Source organism: Dryobates pubescens, chromosome 7, assembly GCF_014839835.1.
Source record: "Dryobates pubescens isolate bDryPub1 chromosome 7, bDryPub1.pri, whole genome shotgun sequence".
Classification (NCBI taxonomy): domain Eukaryota; kingdom Metazoa; phylum Chordata; class Aves; order Piciformes; family Picidae; genus Dryobates; species Dryobates pubescens.
The window spans coordinates 2,877,406-2,896,805 of NC_071618.1; the positions used below are offsets into that span (position 1 = coordinate 2,877,406).

At 41.9% G+C, this 19,400-nt stretch overlaps 1 protein-coding gene across 1 annotated transcript in view; it reads left to right on the plus strand.

The window, feature by feature from the left end:
• Nucleotides 1–17,889: 17,889 nt before the first annotated feature.
• Nucleotides 17,890–19,400, plus strand: part of SLC9A2 (solute carrier family 9 member A2) — a 37,194-nt gene continuing 35,683 nt past the window's right edge. The window contains exon 1 of the mRNA XM_054163067.1: nucleotides 17,890–18,353. Coding sequence (XP_054019042.1) covers nucleotides 18,077–18,353 — 277 coding nt within the window. The 5' untranslated portion in view covers nucleotides 17,890–18,076. The remainder of the gene's footprint in view (nucleotides 18,354–19,400) is intronic.

Below are 19,400 nucleotides of genomic sequence, written 5' to 3' on the forward strand. Positions count from 1 at the left end.
ATCACAGAATCACAGAATCACCAAGGTTGGAAGACACCTCAAAGATCATCAAGTCAACCTGTCACCACAGACCCCATGACTAAACCATGGCACCTGCATTGAGTGAGAGAATACTACATGAAGGAAAGTCAACTGGTCAAATATATCTGTCTTTGACATTACCTCCTGATGAATATTGATTGTACTTACAGTGGTGTACAGGGTCTTCCAGGTGTTGTGTGAACACAAGGCACAGACATTTCAGAGGCAGCACATCCTGAGAATTATACCAGCACTTAAACCGCACATAAAAGGTGGAGAAACTTGCACAAAGCAAAGGAGTCCTCTGTACATGTTGACACAGGAACATTGCCAGGAACAGAATATGAGACCATTGTCCCTTGACTCCAATTCTGCTTTTACTTCCTTTAGGCTTTCAGGTGACTGAAACCTACAGAAAGGAACAAAACAACAAGTTGAAACTGTTCATACAGCTCTCACCACAAAAGAAGAGAGAGGAATAATCCACACAGAAATTGCATTGTTTGTACATTGCTTAAAGCCAAGCATCAGGACCTGCTCTTTACAACCACTCAGTGTCCTAAAAGATGTCATACAATTTTGCCATATTTAAGATTTATGTATAGAATATCTGTAAGAAATATGTAATTCTTCATCCCCCTGCCCCCCCCAACATTCACTGTTGTTCCTTTTAAAATAAAACTACATAAGTTCTGTGTGTTTTGCATAGCTACAAACATTTGGTAACATTGAAGGGGCTTGTAAGAAGTGAATATACATGCTTTCCTTAGAAACCTGGAACAGAGACTCTTGAAAGTTGTTTCTTCTCCATTTTGGTCTGATGAGGAAGTACCATTACATCAGCTGAAATGCACCCCTGGTGCTGGAGTTGGAGGGGATCTGCACAAGGTAGCAAATGGCACTTAGGTCATAAATCAGTTGAACATGTGGATGGCTGCCTTGCTGTGATCTGATGAACAGTTCAGCTTCCACTGATTCCATTGGAAACTTAGGCACCCACTCCACATGTAGACACTTTTGCTGTGAACATCTAAACTCAGCTTATTGAGTCTGTAACAGAATTCTGCTGCCTTGATCCTTTGGGAGATTTTGGCACCTATGAAAGAAAAGCATCTTTTCAAAGCTAGGCATCTAGTTTTCAGATAAATCTTCCTCCTCAATAAACTAAGCTATTTCTGCATATGCACATAAAAAAGTTACATACATATATTTAACAATGTTTCACTGTGTACAACTCCTATATTCTGCTTATTTCTAAAGGATTCTGTCTGCAAGTGTATTTGGTTCAATCTGCTGCAATGGGCTTAGCAATAGAAAATTGCAAAGCTCATGTTACTACTGCTGGCTCAGATGGACCGTTTGGCTTGAATTCCTCTTAATGATAAATAGCCTCAAATCTTTCCCCATCATTTCCATAAGTATGCAAACAGATTCAAATGAAAGTGATGACTGCTGGTGAATTTGTTAATCAAGTCTTAGCAATTTGAAGGAGCTCTTTCAGAATTTTTTTTTCTGTTTTTCCCTAATGCACAAACATCTGATACTGATTTACCAAGCACTCCAGAGCAGATACAGCAGCTGGTGCCAAGACCAGATTTACAGATCTTGTTCCTAGGTAATGAAAAGAGAGATGGATATAGTGACAAAGCTCAACACATCATTATAAAAAGTTTGAATTAGGTTAAGTTCCAAAGTTCAGATGAGTTCTCTTGATTATTATACTTTTTGGTTTTCCTCCAGCCTCCCACTATGTGTCAATTTTCCTGTACCATTCTTCAATGGATGAACTAAAACTTTGCTAGATGAGAGCATTAATTGTGCCTTATCTGTTGGAAAAAGCAGGCTTTCATTAAAGAGAAAAAAGAGCTGCAGTGACCTCTGTTGATAGAATTAAGCAATGTATTTAAAGAGCCAAAACTGAAAGGTGACACATACAAATCCTCTGCTAGGATTAAATAGGACCCAAAGGAAACCATACTAAAAGGGACTGGCTGGCAGCCTGCATAAGAAACACATAATGAAGTCAAAATCCTTATCAGAATCATTGCCTTTTAAAAACTCTTTGCAGATAATTTGTTCCTTTCTTTTAGTGTGAAATTAGATGTGATTGGCATGAAGACAGAAAGCATAACACACTAAGGAAGATGTGGGTTTTTGAAGTGCCGTGGTGCTTTCCAGGAGTTTATGCAACCAAAAGAAATCATCATGCCTCTGTGTGCTGGAACATGTCCAGAGAAGGGCCACGAGGATGATCAGAGGGCTGGAGCACCTTTCCTATGAGGACAGGCTGAGAGAATTGGGGTGGGTCGGTCTGGAGAAGAGAAGGCTCCAAGGAGACCTTATTGTGGCCTTCCAGTATCTGAAGAGGGCCTACAAAAAAGATGGGGAGGGACTTTCTGGGGTGTTAGGTAGTGATAGGACTAGGGGGAATGGATCCAAACTAGAGGAGGGTAGATTTAGATAAGCTGTCAGCAAGAAGTTCTTCACTATGAGGGTGGTGAGACACTGGAACAGGTTGCCCAGGGAGGTGGTGGAAACCCCATCCCTGGATGTTTTTACGGCCAGGCTGGATGTGGCTCTGGTCAACCTGATCTAGTGGAGGGTGTCCCTGCCCATGGCAGTGGGGTTGGAACTAGATGATCCTTGAGTCCCTTCCAACCCTGACAATTCTGTGTTTTATATGATCTGAATTTAGTGACTGGTTCCTTGTGGCAGCCTGACACATGGTGTTCTTGAAGTTTTGAGGCTAAGAAGTTGTCCGGTTGGGAGGCTGCCTGTGGCAGAGAGAAGTATCTAGGAATTGTCATGCTTTTATGACCAAGAATTTGTAACATGTCTTTATGAGGTAGTTCTGATCCAGGAAAATAATTAAACATGTAAATACCTACCAAGATCTGGATCTTAATGCTTAACTTCAAGGTTGGGTGTAGTTTCAGTAAAGCCAAGCACTGAAGGATTGATCCTGTGCTATTAAAATTATTGAAATAAGAAAGAAAAACACCATTAAGAGGTAAGTAGCTTGTGGAAATTGGGGATTTGTTTTATGTCCTTGGTTGTTTTCAGACTTGTTCCTCTGCTAACGACTACTTACTATTAAACAGAGCAATGAATGAGGGTTATTTTTTGTTTCTGAGCTGCCCAGAAAACAGTTGGAATCCACATTATTTGGCTTTCCTAGAAGCCACAGCAATACATATTGGTACCTTTTTCCTTCTGTATCTGGTGTTATAGTAGGTCTGACCGTGATCACAAAGTTGATTTATTCAACTTGATGAATTTTTATTCATTAAGGCCTCCACCAGAGCCTAAGAATTAGTATTTTTTTCAGTATACTTTCCATAACTACTGCTGTCCCTCTGATCCTAAAACATCATTCTCACATGAGATAAATGGATAATGATAATGACACTATGGGATCCTTGCTCAAGCTTTGTAGAGAATAATTTCTGCAAGTGTAAGGAGGCAAAAAACCCTCCCAAACTCATTCAGGTTTTTATTAAATAGTATGACAAGCTGTACATAAAGCAATATCTTACTTCAATATAGGTAAAATCAGAAATCAGATAATTAAATAATAGATTAGTGCACTATAATATCATTAACCAGATGTTAGAGCTGTACTTGCTGTGACAGTCATTAAGATACAGAAAATACCAAACTTTAAAATGGATTCTATTTTGTAAATAATGTGACATTTTATAGAAATTTCACAAGGAAGCCAAATATTATAGTTACTGAATTTCATGCTGTCCAGTGTGAAGGAATTGTTAATATAGCTTTCATTTATAATTAATGATCCTGGCAAAGATCTTTATTGGCTTCTCAGAAATTACATCCGTTATTTTCACTTTGCATGAGACCAACACATTTTTGTGGAGAGTGAACAGGATGTGAGGCAAGCAGGGAGGTAGGCTGGATCAAAGATTCATTTACCTCAATATATTTAGCATCCCACAAAGACCTCTGTAGTCCTTTAACAAAGCATGTTAAAGGGCTACAGATACCCACTCACGCTTCTAAAATAAAACCCAAGAAAAGTAAATTAATTCTGTGTTAGAATAATCCATAGAACAAGTCTATATAAAGAATAATTATTTTATGCAAAGCTTACCTTGTGATAGGACAATATTATTGTTTTTTGGGTGGCCTGACATAATTCTAAAATGAACATTTGTAGTGTATTATTGAGCTACTGAAATCACCTGTATTCTGATGTCTATGCTAAAGCTGAGCCACAGTTCAACGTGTGTTAGCTTTGCTGCTTCAGGTATGGTTGAGGAAGCAGGTTGGGACTCAAAAGATACCAGAAGAGCTTATTGCCTTTTTAAACTATATATTCTTATTGCCTAGCATTCAGGCTTTATAATTTAATTCTTTTCCAGTTTAATCTTACAGTGCATTTATGAACAAGATCCTGAGTGGTTATTTATGTAACAGTCTTCAGCTGTCAGCTCTTTTGGCTTATCTTATAGAAGAGAAAGGAAAAAGTCAGTAGTCATCTCTTTTTGCATCTGCAAAAGTATCTTTTTTCATACAATTATAACTGTTTGACAGGAATTTGCTCAAAGTTAAAGAATATCTTTGGATGGAGATCAAAAATGGAAAATTACATCTTCAGAGATGTACTTTTCTTTAAATTACTAGTATGTGAAAACTGTTTTGGAACTTTAATTGCTGCTACAGGCTTACTAGAAAATAAACTTTGACATAAACCCTGGGTGATCCTTATCTATAGCCAAAAATCTACACACTGGCAAGAATATAATAGAGGGTAAAATCATGTTTGGATTTGGATTTATTTTTTTGCAACTGAATTGAACAAGGCAGGATTGCCTCTTTCAAAGAGCCCCAAACTACTCCTCCTCTGTGTATGTGGAGATTATCTGGATCCTGCAGTAATTGGTGGTTGGGTCAATTGCTTGATTTTTTACAGCGAGGATACTTACATACTTTCTGGTTTTGGCCTCACACAGAGGCATTCGGGCATGCTTTCTCAGGACAGTCCAAACCAAGAGTTTGAGTGACCTCCTGAGTTAGAAGCCAACTTTTCTGCTCAGTGCCAGCTCTGAACCCTAACAATTATGCCTGTTTCCAAAAATTGTATCTAAACCTGCCATTCTTTTGACCTTTATGACTTTGGCAATTTGCATCTCTCTGCTCATCCTGTTTTAGCATGCTGCAGGTGGGACAAACATGAGGCTCAACTGCAGGAGAGAAAGCTTTGTCAAAAGCTTCCAGTGTAGCAACCATTGAACAACTGGTATGTAAAATCCCTTCTCACCACAGAATCACAGAATGGTTAAGAAAGGTCTCCTGAAGGCCATGTAGTACAACCCCTCATTCATCACTCCTTTATCATTTGTGACTAATCACTTGGAGAAGACCTGAACAATCCACACAGCTACAGGTCTCTTAGCAATGGCCAAAGCCATCATGAATAGAGGTACCTGTAGTAAACAATGAGGAAGAAAGCACCTTGCTCAGCTTGGCCCATGATTTTAGTAGCAGCAGCAGGGCAAATGAGGATTTGGAATCCACCACATCTGGCTTCAGATGTATGTTTCAGACAATCAATCATAAAATCACAGAATGTCAGGGGCTGGAAGAGACCTCGAAAGATCATCTAGTCCAACCCCCTCGCCAATGCAGGATCACTTATACCAGGTAACACAGGAACTTACCCAGGCTGATCTTGAATATCTCCAGAGAGGGAGACTCCACAACCACCCTGGGCAGCCTGTTCAAGTGTTCTGTCACCCTCACAGTGAAATAATTCTTCCTCCTGTTTCCATGGAACTTTCTATGCCTCAACTTCCTCCCATTGCTCCTTGTCCAGTCATTGGGCATCACGGAGAAGAGCCTGGCTCCATCCTCTTGGCACTCACCCTTTACATATTTATAAACATGAGTGAAGTCACCCCTTAGTCTCCTCTTCTCCAAGCAGAAAAGCCCCAGCTCCCTCAGTCTCTCTTCATAAAAAAGATGTGCCACCGGCTCTGTTTAGCTCTGTGCTAAACTCTCTCAAGTGGTTCCCTGAGGTCCTTCTTGAACCAAAGGGCCCAGAACTGCACATAATATTCCAGATGTGGCCTCACCAGGGCAGAGTAGAGAGGGAGGAGAACCTACGTGGCACTTGGTGCCATGGTCTAGTCATGAGGTCTGTGGTGACAGGTTGGACTCGATGATCTTTGAGGTCTCTTCCAACCTTGGTGATACTGTGATACTACTGACCACACCCCTTCTAATACAACCCAGGATACCATCTGCCTTCTTGGCCACAAGAGCACATTGCTGGCTCATGGTCAACCTTCCACCCACTCAGACCCCCAGATCTTTTTCCCCTTCACTGCTCTCCAGCAGCTCAGTCCCCAACCTATACTGCTCCATGGGGTTGTTCTTTCCCAGGTGCAAGACTCTACACTTGCCCTTGTTGAACTTCATTAAATTTCCCCCTGCCCAGCTCTTCAGCCTGTCCAAATCCCACTGAATGGCAGCACAACCCTCTGGTGTGTCAGCCACTCCACCCAGTTTGGTGTCATCAGCACACTTACTGACTGCACTCAGTGCCCTCATCCAGGTCCTTGATGAATATATTGAACAGCATTGGTCCCACTACTGACCCAAGGGACTGCACTAGCTACAGGCCTCCAACTAGACACTGTTGCATTGACCACAACTCTCTGACTTCCTCCCTTCAACCAGTTCTCAATCCACCTCACTACCTGATCATCCAGACCACATTGCCTCAGCTTAGCTGCAAGGATGCTGTGGGAGACAGTGCCAAATGCCTTACTGAAATCAAGATAAACCACATTGTAGTAGTTTTAGGCTATGCCTTTTAAAATTTTCACAGATCTTGAACAGAAAGTAGTAGAATGTAAATAAATCACTATTGGGTGTAAAAAGGAAAATAATGATAGTTCTAAACAATCCCCTTGGAAGAGATAAAGGACTTAAACTAGTTGTACAAAATCTCTCTCTCTTCTCATTTCTTTGCTCTGGGAGATACTAACTTTGTGCTTCTGCTTGACCTTGGCTGCATTGTTTTGGCTATGTTCTAACATGTCTCTGCTCTTTCTCTTATCCCTTTGTGTACAGGGGGGTAAGTGGGAGGCAGGGAAGGAGAAGCTATTAGCAGCTCCCCTGGCCTTTGACTAGGGGGGGTCCTTGTGCTGTTCATTAATTGTGAATACATGTAAATACTGTATACTTTGTACATATTCACTGCATTTCATTGTAGATTGTAATTTTGCTTGTAAATACAGCTTTCATTTGCTTCCAACTGAGCTAGTCTGGCAAATTTAATGTTGGGGGGAATTTTCAACCCACCACATACATCCACTGCTCTGCCGTCACCTATCAACATGGTTATGTCCTCATAAAAGACTACCAGGTTGGTCAGACAAGATTTCCACTTGGCTGTTCCTAATGACCCTGTTGTCCTTGATATGCCTGAGGACAGTGCTGAGGATAAGTTGCTCCATCACCTTTCCAGGGATGGAGGTGAAGCTGACCTGTTTATAGTTAACCAGGTCCTTCTTCTTGCCCTTCTGGAAGACTGGAGTGATAATTGCCCTCCTCCAGTCCCCAGGCACCTCTCCTGTCTGCCGTGACTTACCAAAGATGATGGAGAGTGGTCTGGCAATGACCTCTGCCAGCTTCCTCAGCATGCTTGGCTGCATCCCATCAGGACCCATGGATATATGGATGTCCAGATGACTTAACTGTTCTCTAATCCAGCCCTCAGCAACCAAGGAAAATTTCTCCTCAGGGGCCTGGTGGTCCCAAGGACAACCTCCAGCAGTACAGACAGAGACAAAGATGGCATTTAGCACCTCTGTCACCTAGGCACCCAGCAGCGGGCCTACATTGCCTCTGGTCTTAACTTTTCTTGCAATGTATTTGAAGAAGCACTTTCAAAGAAGGCCTCCTTTCATGCTCAGCTGTAAGAGGCAGCATCTATATGCAGTGATTGATGGGCCTGTGCTGAGAAGCAACAAGCAGGCCCTTTTGAAGTGTCTTCTATCCATGATCCCTAAAGAGAGAGCGGGGTGTGAAGCTGGGACATAGATGTCATTGCTAAAGGACAGATGAGCAACCCTAAAAATAAAATTATGACTGCCTTTCACTGAGGAGTTGAAGGAGGTTAATAGATTGTGGTCTTTCTATGAGTAGCATCTGCACATATTTTATGTGATGCTAAGGCTGACTTTGTGAGCAGTTGTTAAAAGCACGCTGATAGTTCTGTACCCAGATAGTTGGATTACCTCTAAAAAAAAACAATTTCCCAAACCAGAACAGCTGTATCAATGTCCAGAACTGGACAGTACTTTCCTTCTTCAGGTGGTATAGATGGAGTGCCACACAGGAGGAGTTTAAAAGAATACCAGTAGATAATGACTACAAACATAATTCTGCATTAGGAATAGTGTGGCCAGCAGGAGCAGGGAAGTCATTGTGCCCCTGTACTCTGCATTGGTTAGGCTGCACCTTGAGTCCTGCGTCCAGTTCTGGGCCTCTCAGTTTAAGAAGGACATCGAGACACTTGAACGTGTCCAGAGAAGGGCAATGAGGCTGGGGAGAGGCCTTGAGCATAAAACCTATGAGGAGAGGCTGAGAGAGCTGGGGTTGTTTAGCCTGGAGAAGAGGAGGCTCAGGGGTGACCTCATTGCTCTCTACAACCACCTGAAAGTTGGTTGTAGCCAGGTGGGGGTTGGTCTCTTCTCCCAGGCAACCAGCACCAGAACAAGGAGACACAGTCTCGAGTTGAGGAGAAAGTTCTTCACTGAGCGAGTCATTTGTCATTGGAATGTGCTGCCCAGGGAGGTGGTGGAGTCACCATCCCTGGAGGTGTTCAAGAGGGGATTGGACGTGGCACTTGGTGCCATGGTCTAGTCATGAGGTCTGTGGTGACAGGGAGGACTTGATGATCTTTGAGGTCTCTTCCAACCTTAGTGATACTGTGGTACTGTGATAATTACTCCACTTTTTCTTTTTTTTTTTTCCTTCTTTTTCTTCATTATGTAATGTTCCAAGAAAGATTGCTACACAAGAAAGCAATCAGAGGCAAGTTAGAATACAAGGAGATGGATTTAATGTTCTTTAAAAAGTAATGCTATCCTGACATAGCTTCTATGAGTAGATTTGTTTGTTGTAGGCGTTGGAAGGCACTTGACCATTCCTCTGCACTTCCCTGCTGTACCTGTGAAAAAGGTTTTTTCATTTGTTTATTGTTTGTTTTTTCACCCTGTGCATCCTTTTCTCTGATTAAAAGGTATCAAATCCTGCTGCTTTTTAAAATGACTTAAAAATACTTGGGATTCTTGGGAACTCTTAACATTTACGTATCTATGCTTAGATGAAATGGTTAAAAAAATACAGCAGCAGATTCCACTTGCAGTATCTGCATTCACGAAGGTAAAAAGGAAAAGCAATTTAAAATGTAGGACTGTTGATCAAAGCTAATTACATGGAGCTTATATAAAATATAAATAAAACTATATAAATATATATGGGGGTGTAAATGCACAGATATAGATATTAAATATCTACATACAAGGGAAAAGAGGCTTGCTGTTAGACTATGCAGAAACAGTAAGTTTGTTCTTTACTGAGCTGTTAGTATTTCAGTATAATCGAACCCAGAACATTGTTGTGAGAGTCATAGTGATACTGACGATCACCAAAAGTTTGTGACCACTGGAAAAGTTCATCAGATATTTCCACTAGCATAATATGTATGCCTTGCATTTAAAAAGTTTATCAAATGCTGCTCAAAATTCACTGAACTCATTTTACTGAGACAAAGAAGACTTGCCATCTTCCTCATGTTGTCAGTGTGTCCAGTTTGCCTCTGTAGAAGCCAGCAACCATTAGTTTGTTAACGAAAGTTTCCGCTCATCTGTAAGTTTTCTGGTGAAATGTTCACATTTCCCATTCCTGAAGGCCATCTTCCCACAGGAAAATGTCATTAAAATTCTTTGAAAAACTGTATAATATATAATGAGGTCAAGAGAAAGCTCTTTCTAGAAAACAAATTGATGCCTGGCTGCTGCATTCTCTAACCACTGTGACACTTAATGTTTTAGGCTGAGGCTTTGTTAACCCCACGTACTGATGCTATTCCACTTAGTGCTAAAAATCAGGCTGTAGGTTAAGGAAGATTTCATGTGTAGCTGAACACTGTGCAGTCAATCTCCAAAGTGAAGAGGCAAAGTTTAACAGCCATGGTCCTTTTCACTTTATGTTTACAGTGCCTACAGGGAACGTCAACACAGAGGATTTCTTTTAATTCTTACAGCCTCACTGACTGTATTATTCTAAACACAATTTTTCATCATGCAGGCTATTTCTCCATGAATGAATGAATGAATGAATGAATGAATTTCATTAATTTCTTACCTGATTGTTCCACCCTAACTTTCCCAAGGACAGGATTACATGAAGAGGCAAGGCAAGTTTATTTTTACACATGACTTTGGAACAACAATAACCTGGAGTAATTTTAATGGAAAATAAGCCACATATAACATTTAGTGTAAAATTTAAAGCTAAACTTCCACTAAGTCAAATGGAAAACCTGTGTTTCACACCAGCTGTCTACTGGGCATAAAACCAAGCACCTGAGATCAATAGTTAAAGGTTCTACAAAGGTTTATTAACCTTCTGCAATGAAAATATAGTACCATAAGAGATGCAAAAAATGTCTAACTAACTTCAGTGAGTCAGCTAGAGAAAGAGAAATAATAAGGACAACAGAGAGAGATAAGAAAAACATAAACTCAATCCACTGAAATTTGTATTTCTGAAGCCCAACAGAAAGTTATACATAGCATGCAGAAAATATCACTGACTCTAGGATGGGTTTTTATTTTGGTGTTTTGTTTGTTTCTTGGGGTTTTTTTAGACAGCACATGCTCACTATTTAACCCTGTGTTAATTCTTTGGCTGACCACTACATCAATGCACAAACTGCTCTTTAGTACAACATGATGACATTCTGTAAGGCACCCCATTAGACACCCACATTTCTAGACTCCTCCTGTCCTCTTAGAGAAGTCCATATCAAGGGCTTAAATCTAATCTGCTTTGCCTATGTAAACCAGCTCATGTCAATAAAAGGGGAAGCAGATTTTAAACTCTGCATACCAGCTAAGTGCAAGAAGGAAACTCCTGGGTCAGAGAAACTGGTAACAGTAGGAGAATCTGATAATAAAGTGCCAGATGCTTTGATACAAGATAGAGCACAGCATGGGACACATTTTTTAATTGCTTCAGAACCTCTTGAAAAACTGTGTAACATTCATTTTTAAATTGAATTTTCTTCATTAAAATAAAGCAACAAAACAACCAACTCCTCAGCATTTTTGTAAGGAGCATTTGTTCAACACACTTGTGCCATTAATCTACTAACAAAGAGCAAGTAGGAAACATAGCTCAGCAGAAAGCCTCCCAGAACTCTAGGACTGGCTCAGCCTTTACCTTGACCCTTGCAAGGAGGTTACTCCTCCATACTTTAAAAGGTCCCACAGTTGTAAATATAGGCTGTAGTACTATAGGAATCACTTTGGTCACCAACTCCAAAACTTGAACTGATGGGAAAGCATTTTGCAATATGTTTATAAACCTATTAAACTCTGTTTTCAAAGGAAAAATCTGTCAGTTATGATGACATTGTAAAGCTGCATCTGGAGGCATTCTTGTAGTCATTAACTTCCCCCCTGGCCTGAGTTAAACATTTAAATTAGTACTTCTGTATTTCTGGCAGTGGCAGGTGCTAGGCTTGAGAACAGTGGCTACTTTTGACAGCCAGCATGGGGACACAGCCTCAGAAATCATTCAGTGACTAAATGCCCTGTTGCAGAATGAGCTAAAGAGGGAATTTACAGTTTAAACATTAAACATGTTGCTTAGCTATTAAACAATTATGTTATTCTAATCCTTAAGACATGGAGACCAGTCTGTCATTTCCAGTTCTGGGTTTCCAGCAAATGTGCCCAACATTATTATTTTCCAGTGACACAGTGATCACATGGAAGACAAGTAATGAAAGAAGGAGAAAACAACAGAAACCCCTTTGGGGCCACTTCTCGTGATTCTGCCTGTTTTATGAACCAAAGAGGTGCACTTTACTTTCAAGTAATGGCAAAATTAAACTTCCTGGGTTATTAGCCTTCCTGGGTTCTAAGTGTCCTTCTGGAACCAGAAATGTCACAAAATGCTCTCCCAAAGCTTCCTGGCTGAACCTGCTAAAAGTGCTTACTCATGGTGAGCAGAAGTCCCTGTATACAAATGAGCTGGCTGGGGAAGGCCTTAGGAGAAGTCTGAGAGAATGTTCACAGGGGTGCAATTACTCTGATACTCAGATTAGCTCTGGCTCTGGGGAGGTGGTTGCCCATAATCCACAGAAGGAGCAGCATGTTGCTCCCTCAGGGCTTCACACTGGAGTAATGAGACAGGTCCTGTGGGGTAGCAGCTCCTGTGTGCAGCCTCAGGAGATCCTAAAAAAAACAGAGTTTATCACTCTGATTTCAGTGCTGGTCATCACCACTCTGCACTAGAAATTCATTCTCAGCTTCACTGCTACTTCAATCATGGAGCTGCCTTTGAAGATTAAAAAATAGCTATGCTGCTTCTTTCGTGCTCTGAAGCCTTGTGGTCATGTAGCCTGCTGTTCCTGCCACTCCTCAAGTTGTGGAAAATTAGGTGGCTGCCAGTACCTGTGACCTTTATCAGCTCTTTCTAGTTTAAAAGTAGAGTTGTGCAGATGCAAAAGTTAACATTGTAAGCACCTTAAAACAGCTTTCCAAAGTTCAAACCTGCACAACTAAATTGCTGCCATTAAAGTGCCTGTATGAGGAAGGTATAATGCCTCTGGTGGACCTGGTTTATGGGGATTGGTTGCTAAGCAGCCCTGGAAAAGGCTCTGGAAAAACACATGCTCAATGGATTATTGATTTCGTATTGTAAATGACTTGATAGCTGAGATTTTTTCCCCACTAATTAGTAGATTTGGAGGCAGAGTTATACTGTCAAGGCCTTGATGAGGAGCATCTAACCCCTAATGGAAGAGAGATTTTGAGACATGTATATAGGTGAGTGACCAGCTTCCCTCCCAAAGGAAGCAACTCTTGATCAGGCATGTCTGTATTTTGAGATCCTTAAACACCCACTGGAGCTACTTCTAAACAAATTTTAAACCCCCTCAAACCAAAAATCTATGCTACCTCTTTGCTGTCTGTTCTCCCTTGGTATTTTGAACACCCTGGCTTCATGTACCACAGGCATGGTTTTTCCCTCCATTAGTGCGATTCCTATGCAGCCGCAGATGTCAAGAACAGCCTTTTTTTTAATCTGAAATAACTCTAAAACTTCCTTCTTTGTTCTAATGGAAAAAGTGGAATGTTTCACAGATTTGTTTTAGTAGTGCACTGATCTATTTCAGCAAGGTGGGCTGTGTTTCAGCCTCCTGTAATATACTTTTGGGGAAAATGGAAGAAAGTCTTTGCCTGTTTCAGACAAATGGCTAGGAAGAAGAGCGAAATGTATACTTTTCTTCTGAACCCAGAATGCAGATTTTGTAATCCTGCTATACTGCTATAGGGAAAAATCTAAGAAGTATGCGACCTAAAAGCTCCTCTGTTTAACCTGCTAAAAATATAAAACTAAAAGAACAACAAAAATTATGGACAAATATTTATTCATATACTTGTGATTTCCCTGCCAATCATTTATAATTTTTTGATCATAGACAACACCTTTAACATTATTCACAGGAGATCCAGTTATTGAAATAATCACAAAAACATTTTGTATCCACAGAAGGTCAGAAAATGAAGTGTGAAAACACAACCTCACGATTTTTCAGGGAGTCCCTAAAATGGATCTAAATTTATGCTACAATTAAAAACTTATTTGTTAAAATCAGCCATTTCTTTTTTCATCGTGAATGCAATTTTGCTAACAGCAGTAAGGTTAAAGCTCTTCCTACTGTATAGATTACTTTGAATTAATGATAAGAGATGACATACAACCTTATAACTCAAAGCCATGCCTATAACAAAAATGTCCTAATGCCTACTACAGCAAAAGTCAAACTAAACTGTCATTAACACACGTGTGAACCACCCAAGCTATTGGAAACCTGTGTGGTGTGATTGCTAATGCCTCCCTTTCCCAAACAACACACTGTGGGTAGCCTGAGCAGTTCCTTGCTCTGGTAGTAATTTCCAGTAGTAATCAATAAATGGATTAAAAGGTAAACAAACTGAATTATGAGAGTCACCATCTTGATGTATAAAATAGCATGCACTTTGTCACGTGAAATGCTGTTAGCACTGTTATCTGGCAAAACAGACAATGCCTGTGAGCAGAATTAGAGAGATGAAAGTACACAAGGGTGCAGATGGCACAGCACAGCACAGGGAGTGAGGCATTGGTGGGGGCACTGTGGGAAGGTCCTCTATGGATCAGTTGCAATCAGGCAAGTGCAGTGTACGTGCTTTCTGTTTGTGCTATCACTGAAATGGTGCGGAGCGACCCGACAGAAAATTGTTCTGAAGTGGGAGCAGATGTATTGAGCTGTCAGGGGCAGAGCCATAACGAGACATGGTGGCGCCAGGAACACACCTTCACGTCTCCTTTATCACTCTTCTTGGCTGAGGGGACCCCTCTCCCTCCCCTCCCTAGGCAGCATTGAGACTCAGGAACATTTTGCTCCATATGATGATGTCCCTGGCCATACCCTCAGAGGGAGCTGCTTCTTGTGCAGATACCAGCAGGGCTGGTGCAGTGCCAGTGGTGGTGGAAGGAGTGAAGCTATTGCTTCTGTCTTGTACAGCTTGGGTGAAACAGAAATAGTGCGAGTGTCATACTCAATTCTGCTGTCTCAGGCAAATCTCTGACTGGATTTAATGACCTTCCACCAGTGGTGAAAGCCTTCACAGTCTGTGGGACCAGCGCACGGGGAAAGCACCATGTACTGCAAATACTGAGAGAAACTTCATGAGACCTTCAGCACCTGATATTGTACTGAGCTTCACTGCACCTATTTCAATGATTTCCAAAGTTAAATATGGTACACTTCCCTGCTGTACCATGCTATCCTGTAAAAGCAATTCCTATCCAAACATGGATACTCTCATCTGTACAATCCATTCAAACAATTAATTATATTGTTGTAACAATAGTCAGTATAAACTCTAGTAATCAATCTCAACTCCAGTTTTCTTTACTTACCCAGTTTTGGGGGGTTTGTGTCAATGTGTTATTTCCTTTTTTATCACTGGCATATAAGTCACTAACTTCAGGATTAATCACATTTTTCCCACTTTTATTTTATCTTTTTTTCTTCTGTGTGGGAGAAATTTTGTGTCTGTAAAGGCATGACCTGGGTGCCAAAGCATCTGTTTCTGCCAGTCCACAGCAACTGAACTCTGTCATCCTGAACTCTGTCATCCCTCATTGCTTGTAATGAAAAGGGCAGCAATGAAGAATATTTTCCATGAGAATGGACTTTCTCTACACTCTCATGCCTCAGGACTTTCCCTTCCAAACTCTTCCTCTCTTGTGACAACCTGAAAATCCTCAGCCAGCTGTTAATGATTTCCAAATGACTGTAGAACTATTGTACAGTGGTCCAGTTTCATGCTTTACAAGATACTTTCTACTTTGACTGTGTAATAGTAATGTGAATCCCAGCATAGAGGAAGATTATGAGATAATAGCAGAAAGAGTTGATGGGACAGTATATGAATAAGCCTACTTCAAATATCCTTGGCCAGCTTGCCTTTGCCAATGTTTTTTCATTTACATTATTGAAGATAATTCTGAGTCCAGTGCAATATGTGAAGGCTCAGGTCAGATGACTGCAGAGGATTTGTAACACTTCTCATAGAAGAGCAGTTATCGTCTCACTTTCATAACCACATTTTTCGTAAAGCTTTTCTTCACCTGCAGGAAAGGTCATAAAATAATCAAACCTTAAATTTATGATGCCCAATCTGCATATGAGAGGTAATACTATCTCCTTTACTTGAGGGTTAGACTTCTTGTCTTCTCAATGGTCTTTTGATAGGTCTTTTGAGGAACGACAGGGGAGTTCCTTTTTGTATTTTTCTTCTGTACAAAGGAAATGTCCTCAGGACTGTCAATATTTATCTGCTTCTTTCTTTTCTTTGAGAGACTCTAATCTAACAAATTAAAGAACCCATGAAGATCATGCAGCTGGAGAGTTAGATGATGTGTATGCTGGATTGATATTCAAACATGTTCTGCTGGCTGACTTTTAGATTAAAAAAAATCTTTCATTAGTGTAAAGTTTTTGAATTTATAATTATACCCATAGGCTTAGAGTGCCCTGTTTTCAGGTTCTGGAGATAAGGGACAGCTACAGGTATTCAGATCATTTATTCTGAGCTTTAATTTGTTACAGAAACAGTAGCCACTGGTTACTTGTTGCCACTTTTTGCCACAAAGAACCCTTACCACCTACTTCATTTTATCTGAAATCAAGAAAGAAAGTCATGCTTTGCTGTAAAGATATGCAGAACAGTGTGACTTTGAGCTTTGCAATACTCTCTTACTCACAAAGTGATGAAGACATGAGCACATTGTGGCGGGGTTTCCATTCTTTCACAAATGCAGAGACCTGATGCTCAGCAGGATCTGATAGAATAGAATAGAAATAGAATAGAAATAGACTAGACTAGACTAGACTAGACTAGACTAGAATAGAATACCAGCTGTGCTGAAGTTCATGGCACATTCCCAATGCCTTCAGGATCAGGGTTTTGCCAATTACATGTTCTATGTTAGCAACACACACATGTAAATATATTAGTAATATATTTATATACACATATATAAGAATGTATGAACACTCATATATGTTTGTACAGGTGTTTTTCTAAACTCCTGAATTAACAGAAGGCAAATATTAACAGGAACAGGACTGTGTCTACCACTTGTTTGATAAAGGGCAACATATAGATAGTATTTATTACTATATATTATACAATACATTACATATTATATAACATAATATATAATTATATATCATGTGTTACACAATATGTAATCTATATTGTGCTCCACGTATGTACATTTATATGAACCTACATACATATATGGAATGTGTTCTTTCAGCTCTCAAAATTAACAGAATTTAACCTTTAATTAGTGGGACCATGAAGCTGTCTTTCATTTGGTAGAAGCACCTTTACTGTGTTTGGTAATGGCAAACCTTATATATACATGTAGGTACACATACACATGCATATGTATATACATATGTAAAAGGTGATTTACTGAAAATATATATACATGAACACATATGTATATATAAACACGTTTTTACATATGTATATACATAACTAAATAGTCTCTTGATACATATATCTAAATTACTTTTGTATACACAGACTGTACACATGTATGCATATATAAGCATTTACATTTCCATCTATAGTGTGTTAACTCTTTAAATTGGTTTATATAAATATGTACATGCGTATATATGACTGCATACAAATCTTTGCAAGTAATGCTCAGTTCAAGGCCTACTCTCCATCGCTGTCTATAGCTCCACAGGCCCGTCCATCTCATCATGTGTTGGGCGGTGGAAATGTGTGTTCGGGTACCTGAACCACCCTTCAGCGCTGGGGCACCGCGCACCGGTGGCAACCTGGCCCGCTCCCAGCCCGAGCACCTGGCGACGGCCTGCGGCCCGGCCCCCGCCCAGAAGCTCCCCCGGCATCTGACAGCAGCCAGGTGGCCGACCGACCCCGGGGGAGTGGGGGTGGCCGGGGGCGGTGGCCGGCAGAAACGACGCCAACCCGCGGCTTTGCCCGTGGGGGCGGCCCCGGGGGCGGCCCGGGAAGAGCGGGGTGCCGCGGCCGGCCGGCGGCGCCGGGCCGGGACTCACCCAGTCACCGGGGAGGAGGAGGCGGAGTCGGCGGGGCCGCGGCAGCGGCAGGTGCCCGCGGCGGCGGGATGGTGGCGGCGGCCGGCACGGGGCCGTAGGGCAGCGGCACGCCGGGCCGGGAGCAGCGACGCTATGGGCAGCTGCGGCGTCTCCCCGCGCCCTTTCGCGCCTTTGCTGTCCGTGCTGGTGCCGGTATTGGCGGCGTTGGCGGTCGGGGTGGCCGAGGCGCGGGTCACCTCGGAAAGCCGGCTGCCCGGCGCCTCAGCGATGGGCACCGGTACCCCTCCGAGTCCCAGCGGCACCGCTCTCGAGGAGACGCGGCTCCACGTCTTCACCCTGGACTATCCCCACGTGCAAATCCCCTTCGAGATCACCCTCTGGATCCTGCTGGCCTCTCTCGCCAAGATCGGTGAGCGGGGCCGTCGAGTGACCCTCCCTCCCTCCCTCCCTCTGTGCTCTCCTGGGCCACCTGCCCCCTGGGCCCGCCGCTGGCAGCCGGGCTGAAGCGGTCTGTGCCTGACGGCGGGGTCGCGGGTGCGGGGACAGCCGGAGGCTGGTGCGGCTTCTCGGGACGGGATGCCCGGGCGTGATTTAGCTGGCAAAAGGTGGGGTTTTCTCGGTTAGGAAAGGTGCGGAGGAGAAAGAGATTGCCTCCAGCCCTCAGCAGCAGCGCGTGAACGCCGGGCTACGAGGACTGTAAAACCCGGAGTTCACCGGGTGCACTGAGCGACTGGCTTTGCCGAGATCACCCTGCTGTCATCTGATCACTATCTTCTTTTTCTTAAAATAACGTCGTGTATAATGACAGTGTCAGAACAGAACAGTGGATCGATGGAAAGTAAATATTTATGAGGGTAGAGTAAGCCTCTCCATTGTACTTTCCCACCATTCAGCTATGTCCCCAGAAAGATCAGAAAGACCACAGTGAATTAAGAAAGGCCACCTCTTCCCTCATGTGGAAAATATTTGTATTGCATAGCTTCACAGTGTTTCGTGCAGCTTATATATGATGCTCTCTTGGTTCCAGAGAGAAAAATTAGTACAGACAGTCATCTTGAGAATATCAGATAAAGGTGTACTAGAGAACCATTTACAAACCAGTAAATCTCTGAAAATGACAAACTTTGTATCTTCTTAACTAGAAGATGCTGTAAAGTGTAAAGCCATGGGAAGAAAAATGAGGTTTACCCATACTCCAGTTGTTTGTCTCCAAAGTGTGGCTTTTCCCTTTTTTGTTCAGCTCAGATTTCAACCGAAAAACCTGTAATCATATTAAGTTCGGTAAAAGATTTTGACAAAACTTTTGACTTCTGCTTGGGACATTTAAATAGTCTGTGTCACATTCAGGTTAGTGATCAGAAAATCAGGATTCTGCAAACCAAAAATTTTGCACTTGTTTCCTGCCACAGCTAGCATTACAGTTGGGGGGCTGATCCCCTACCCAAGCAACTTGCTA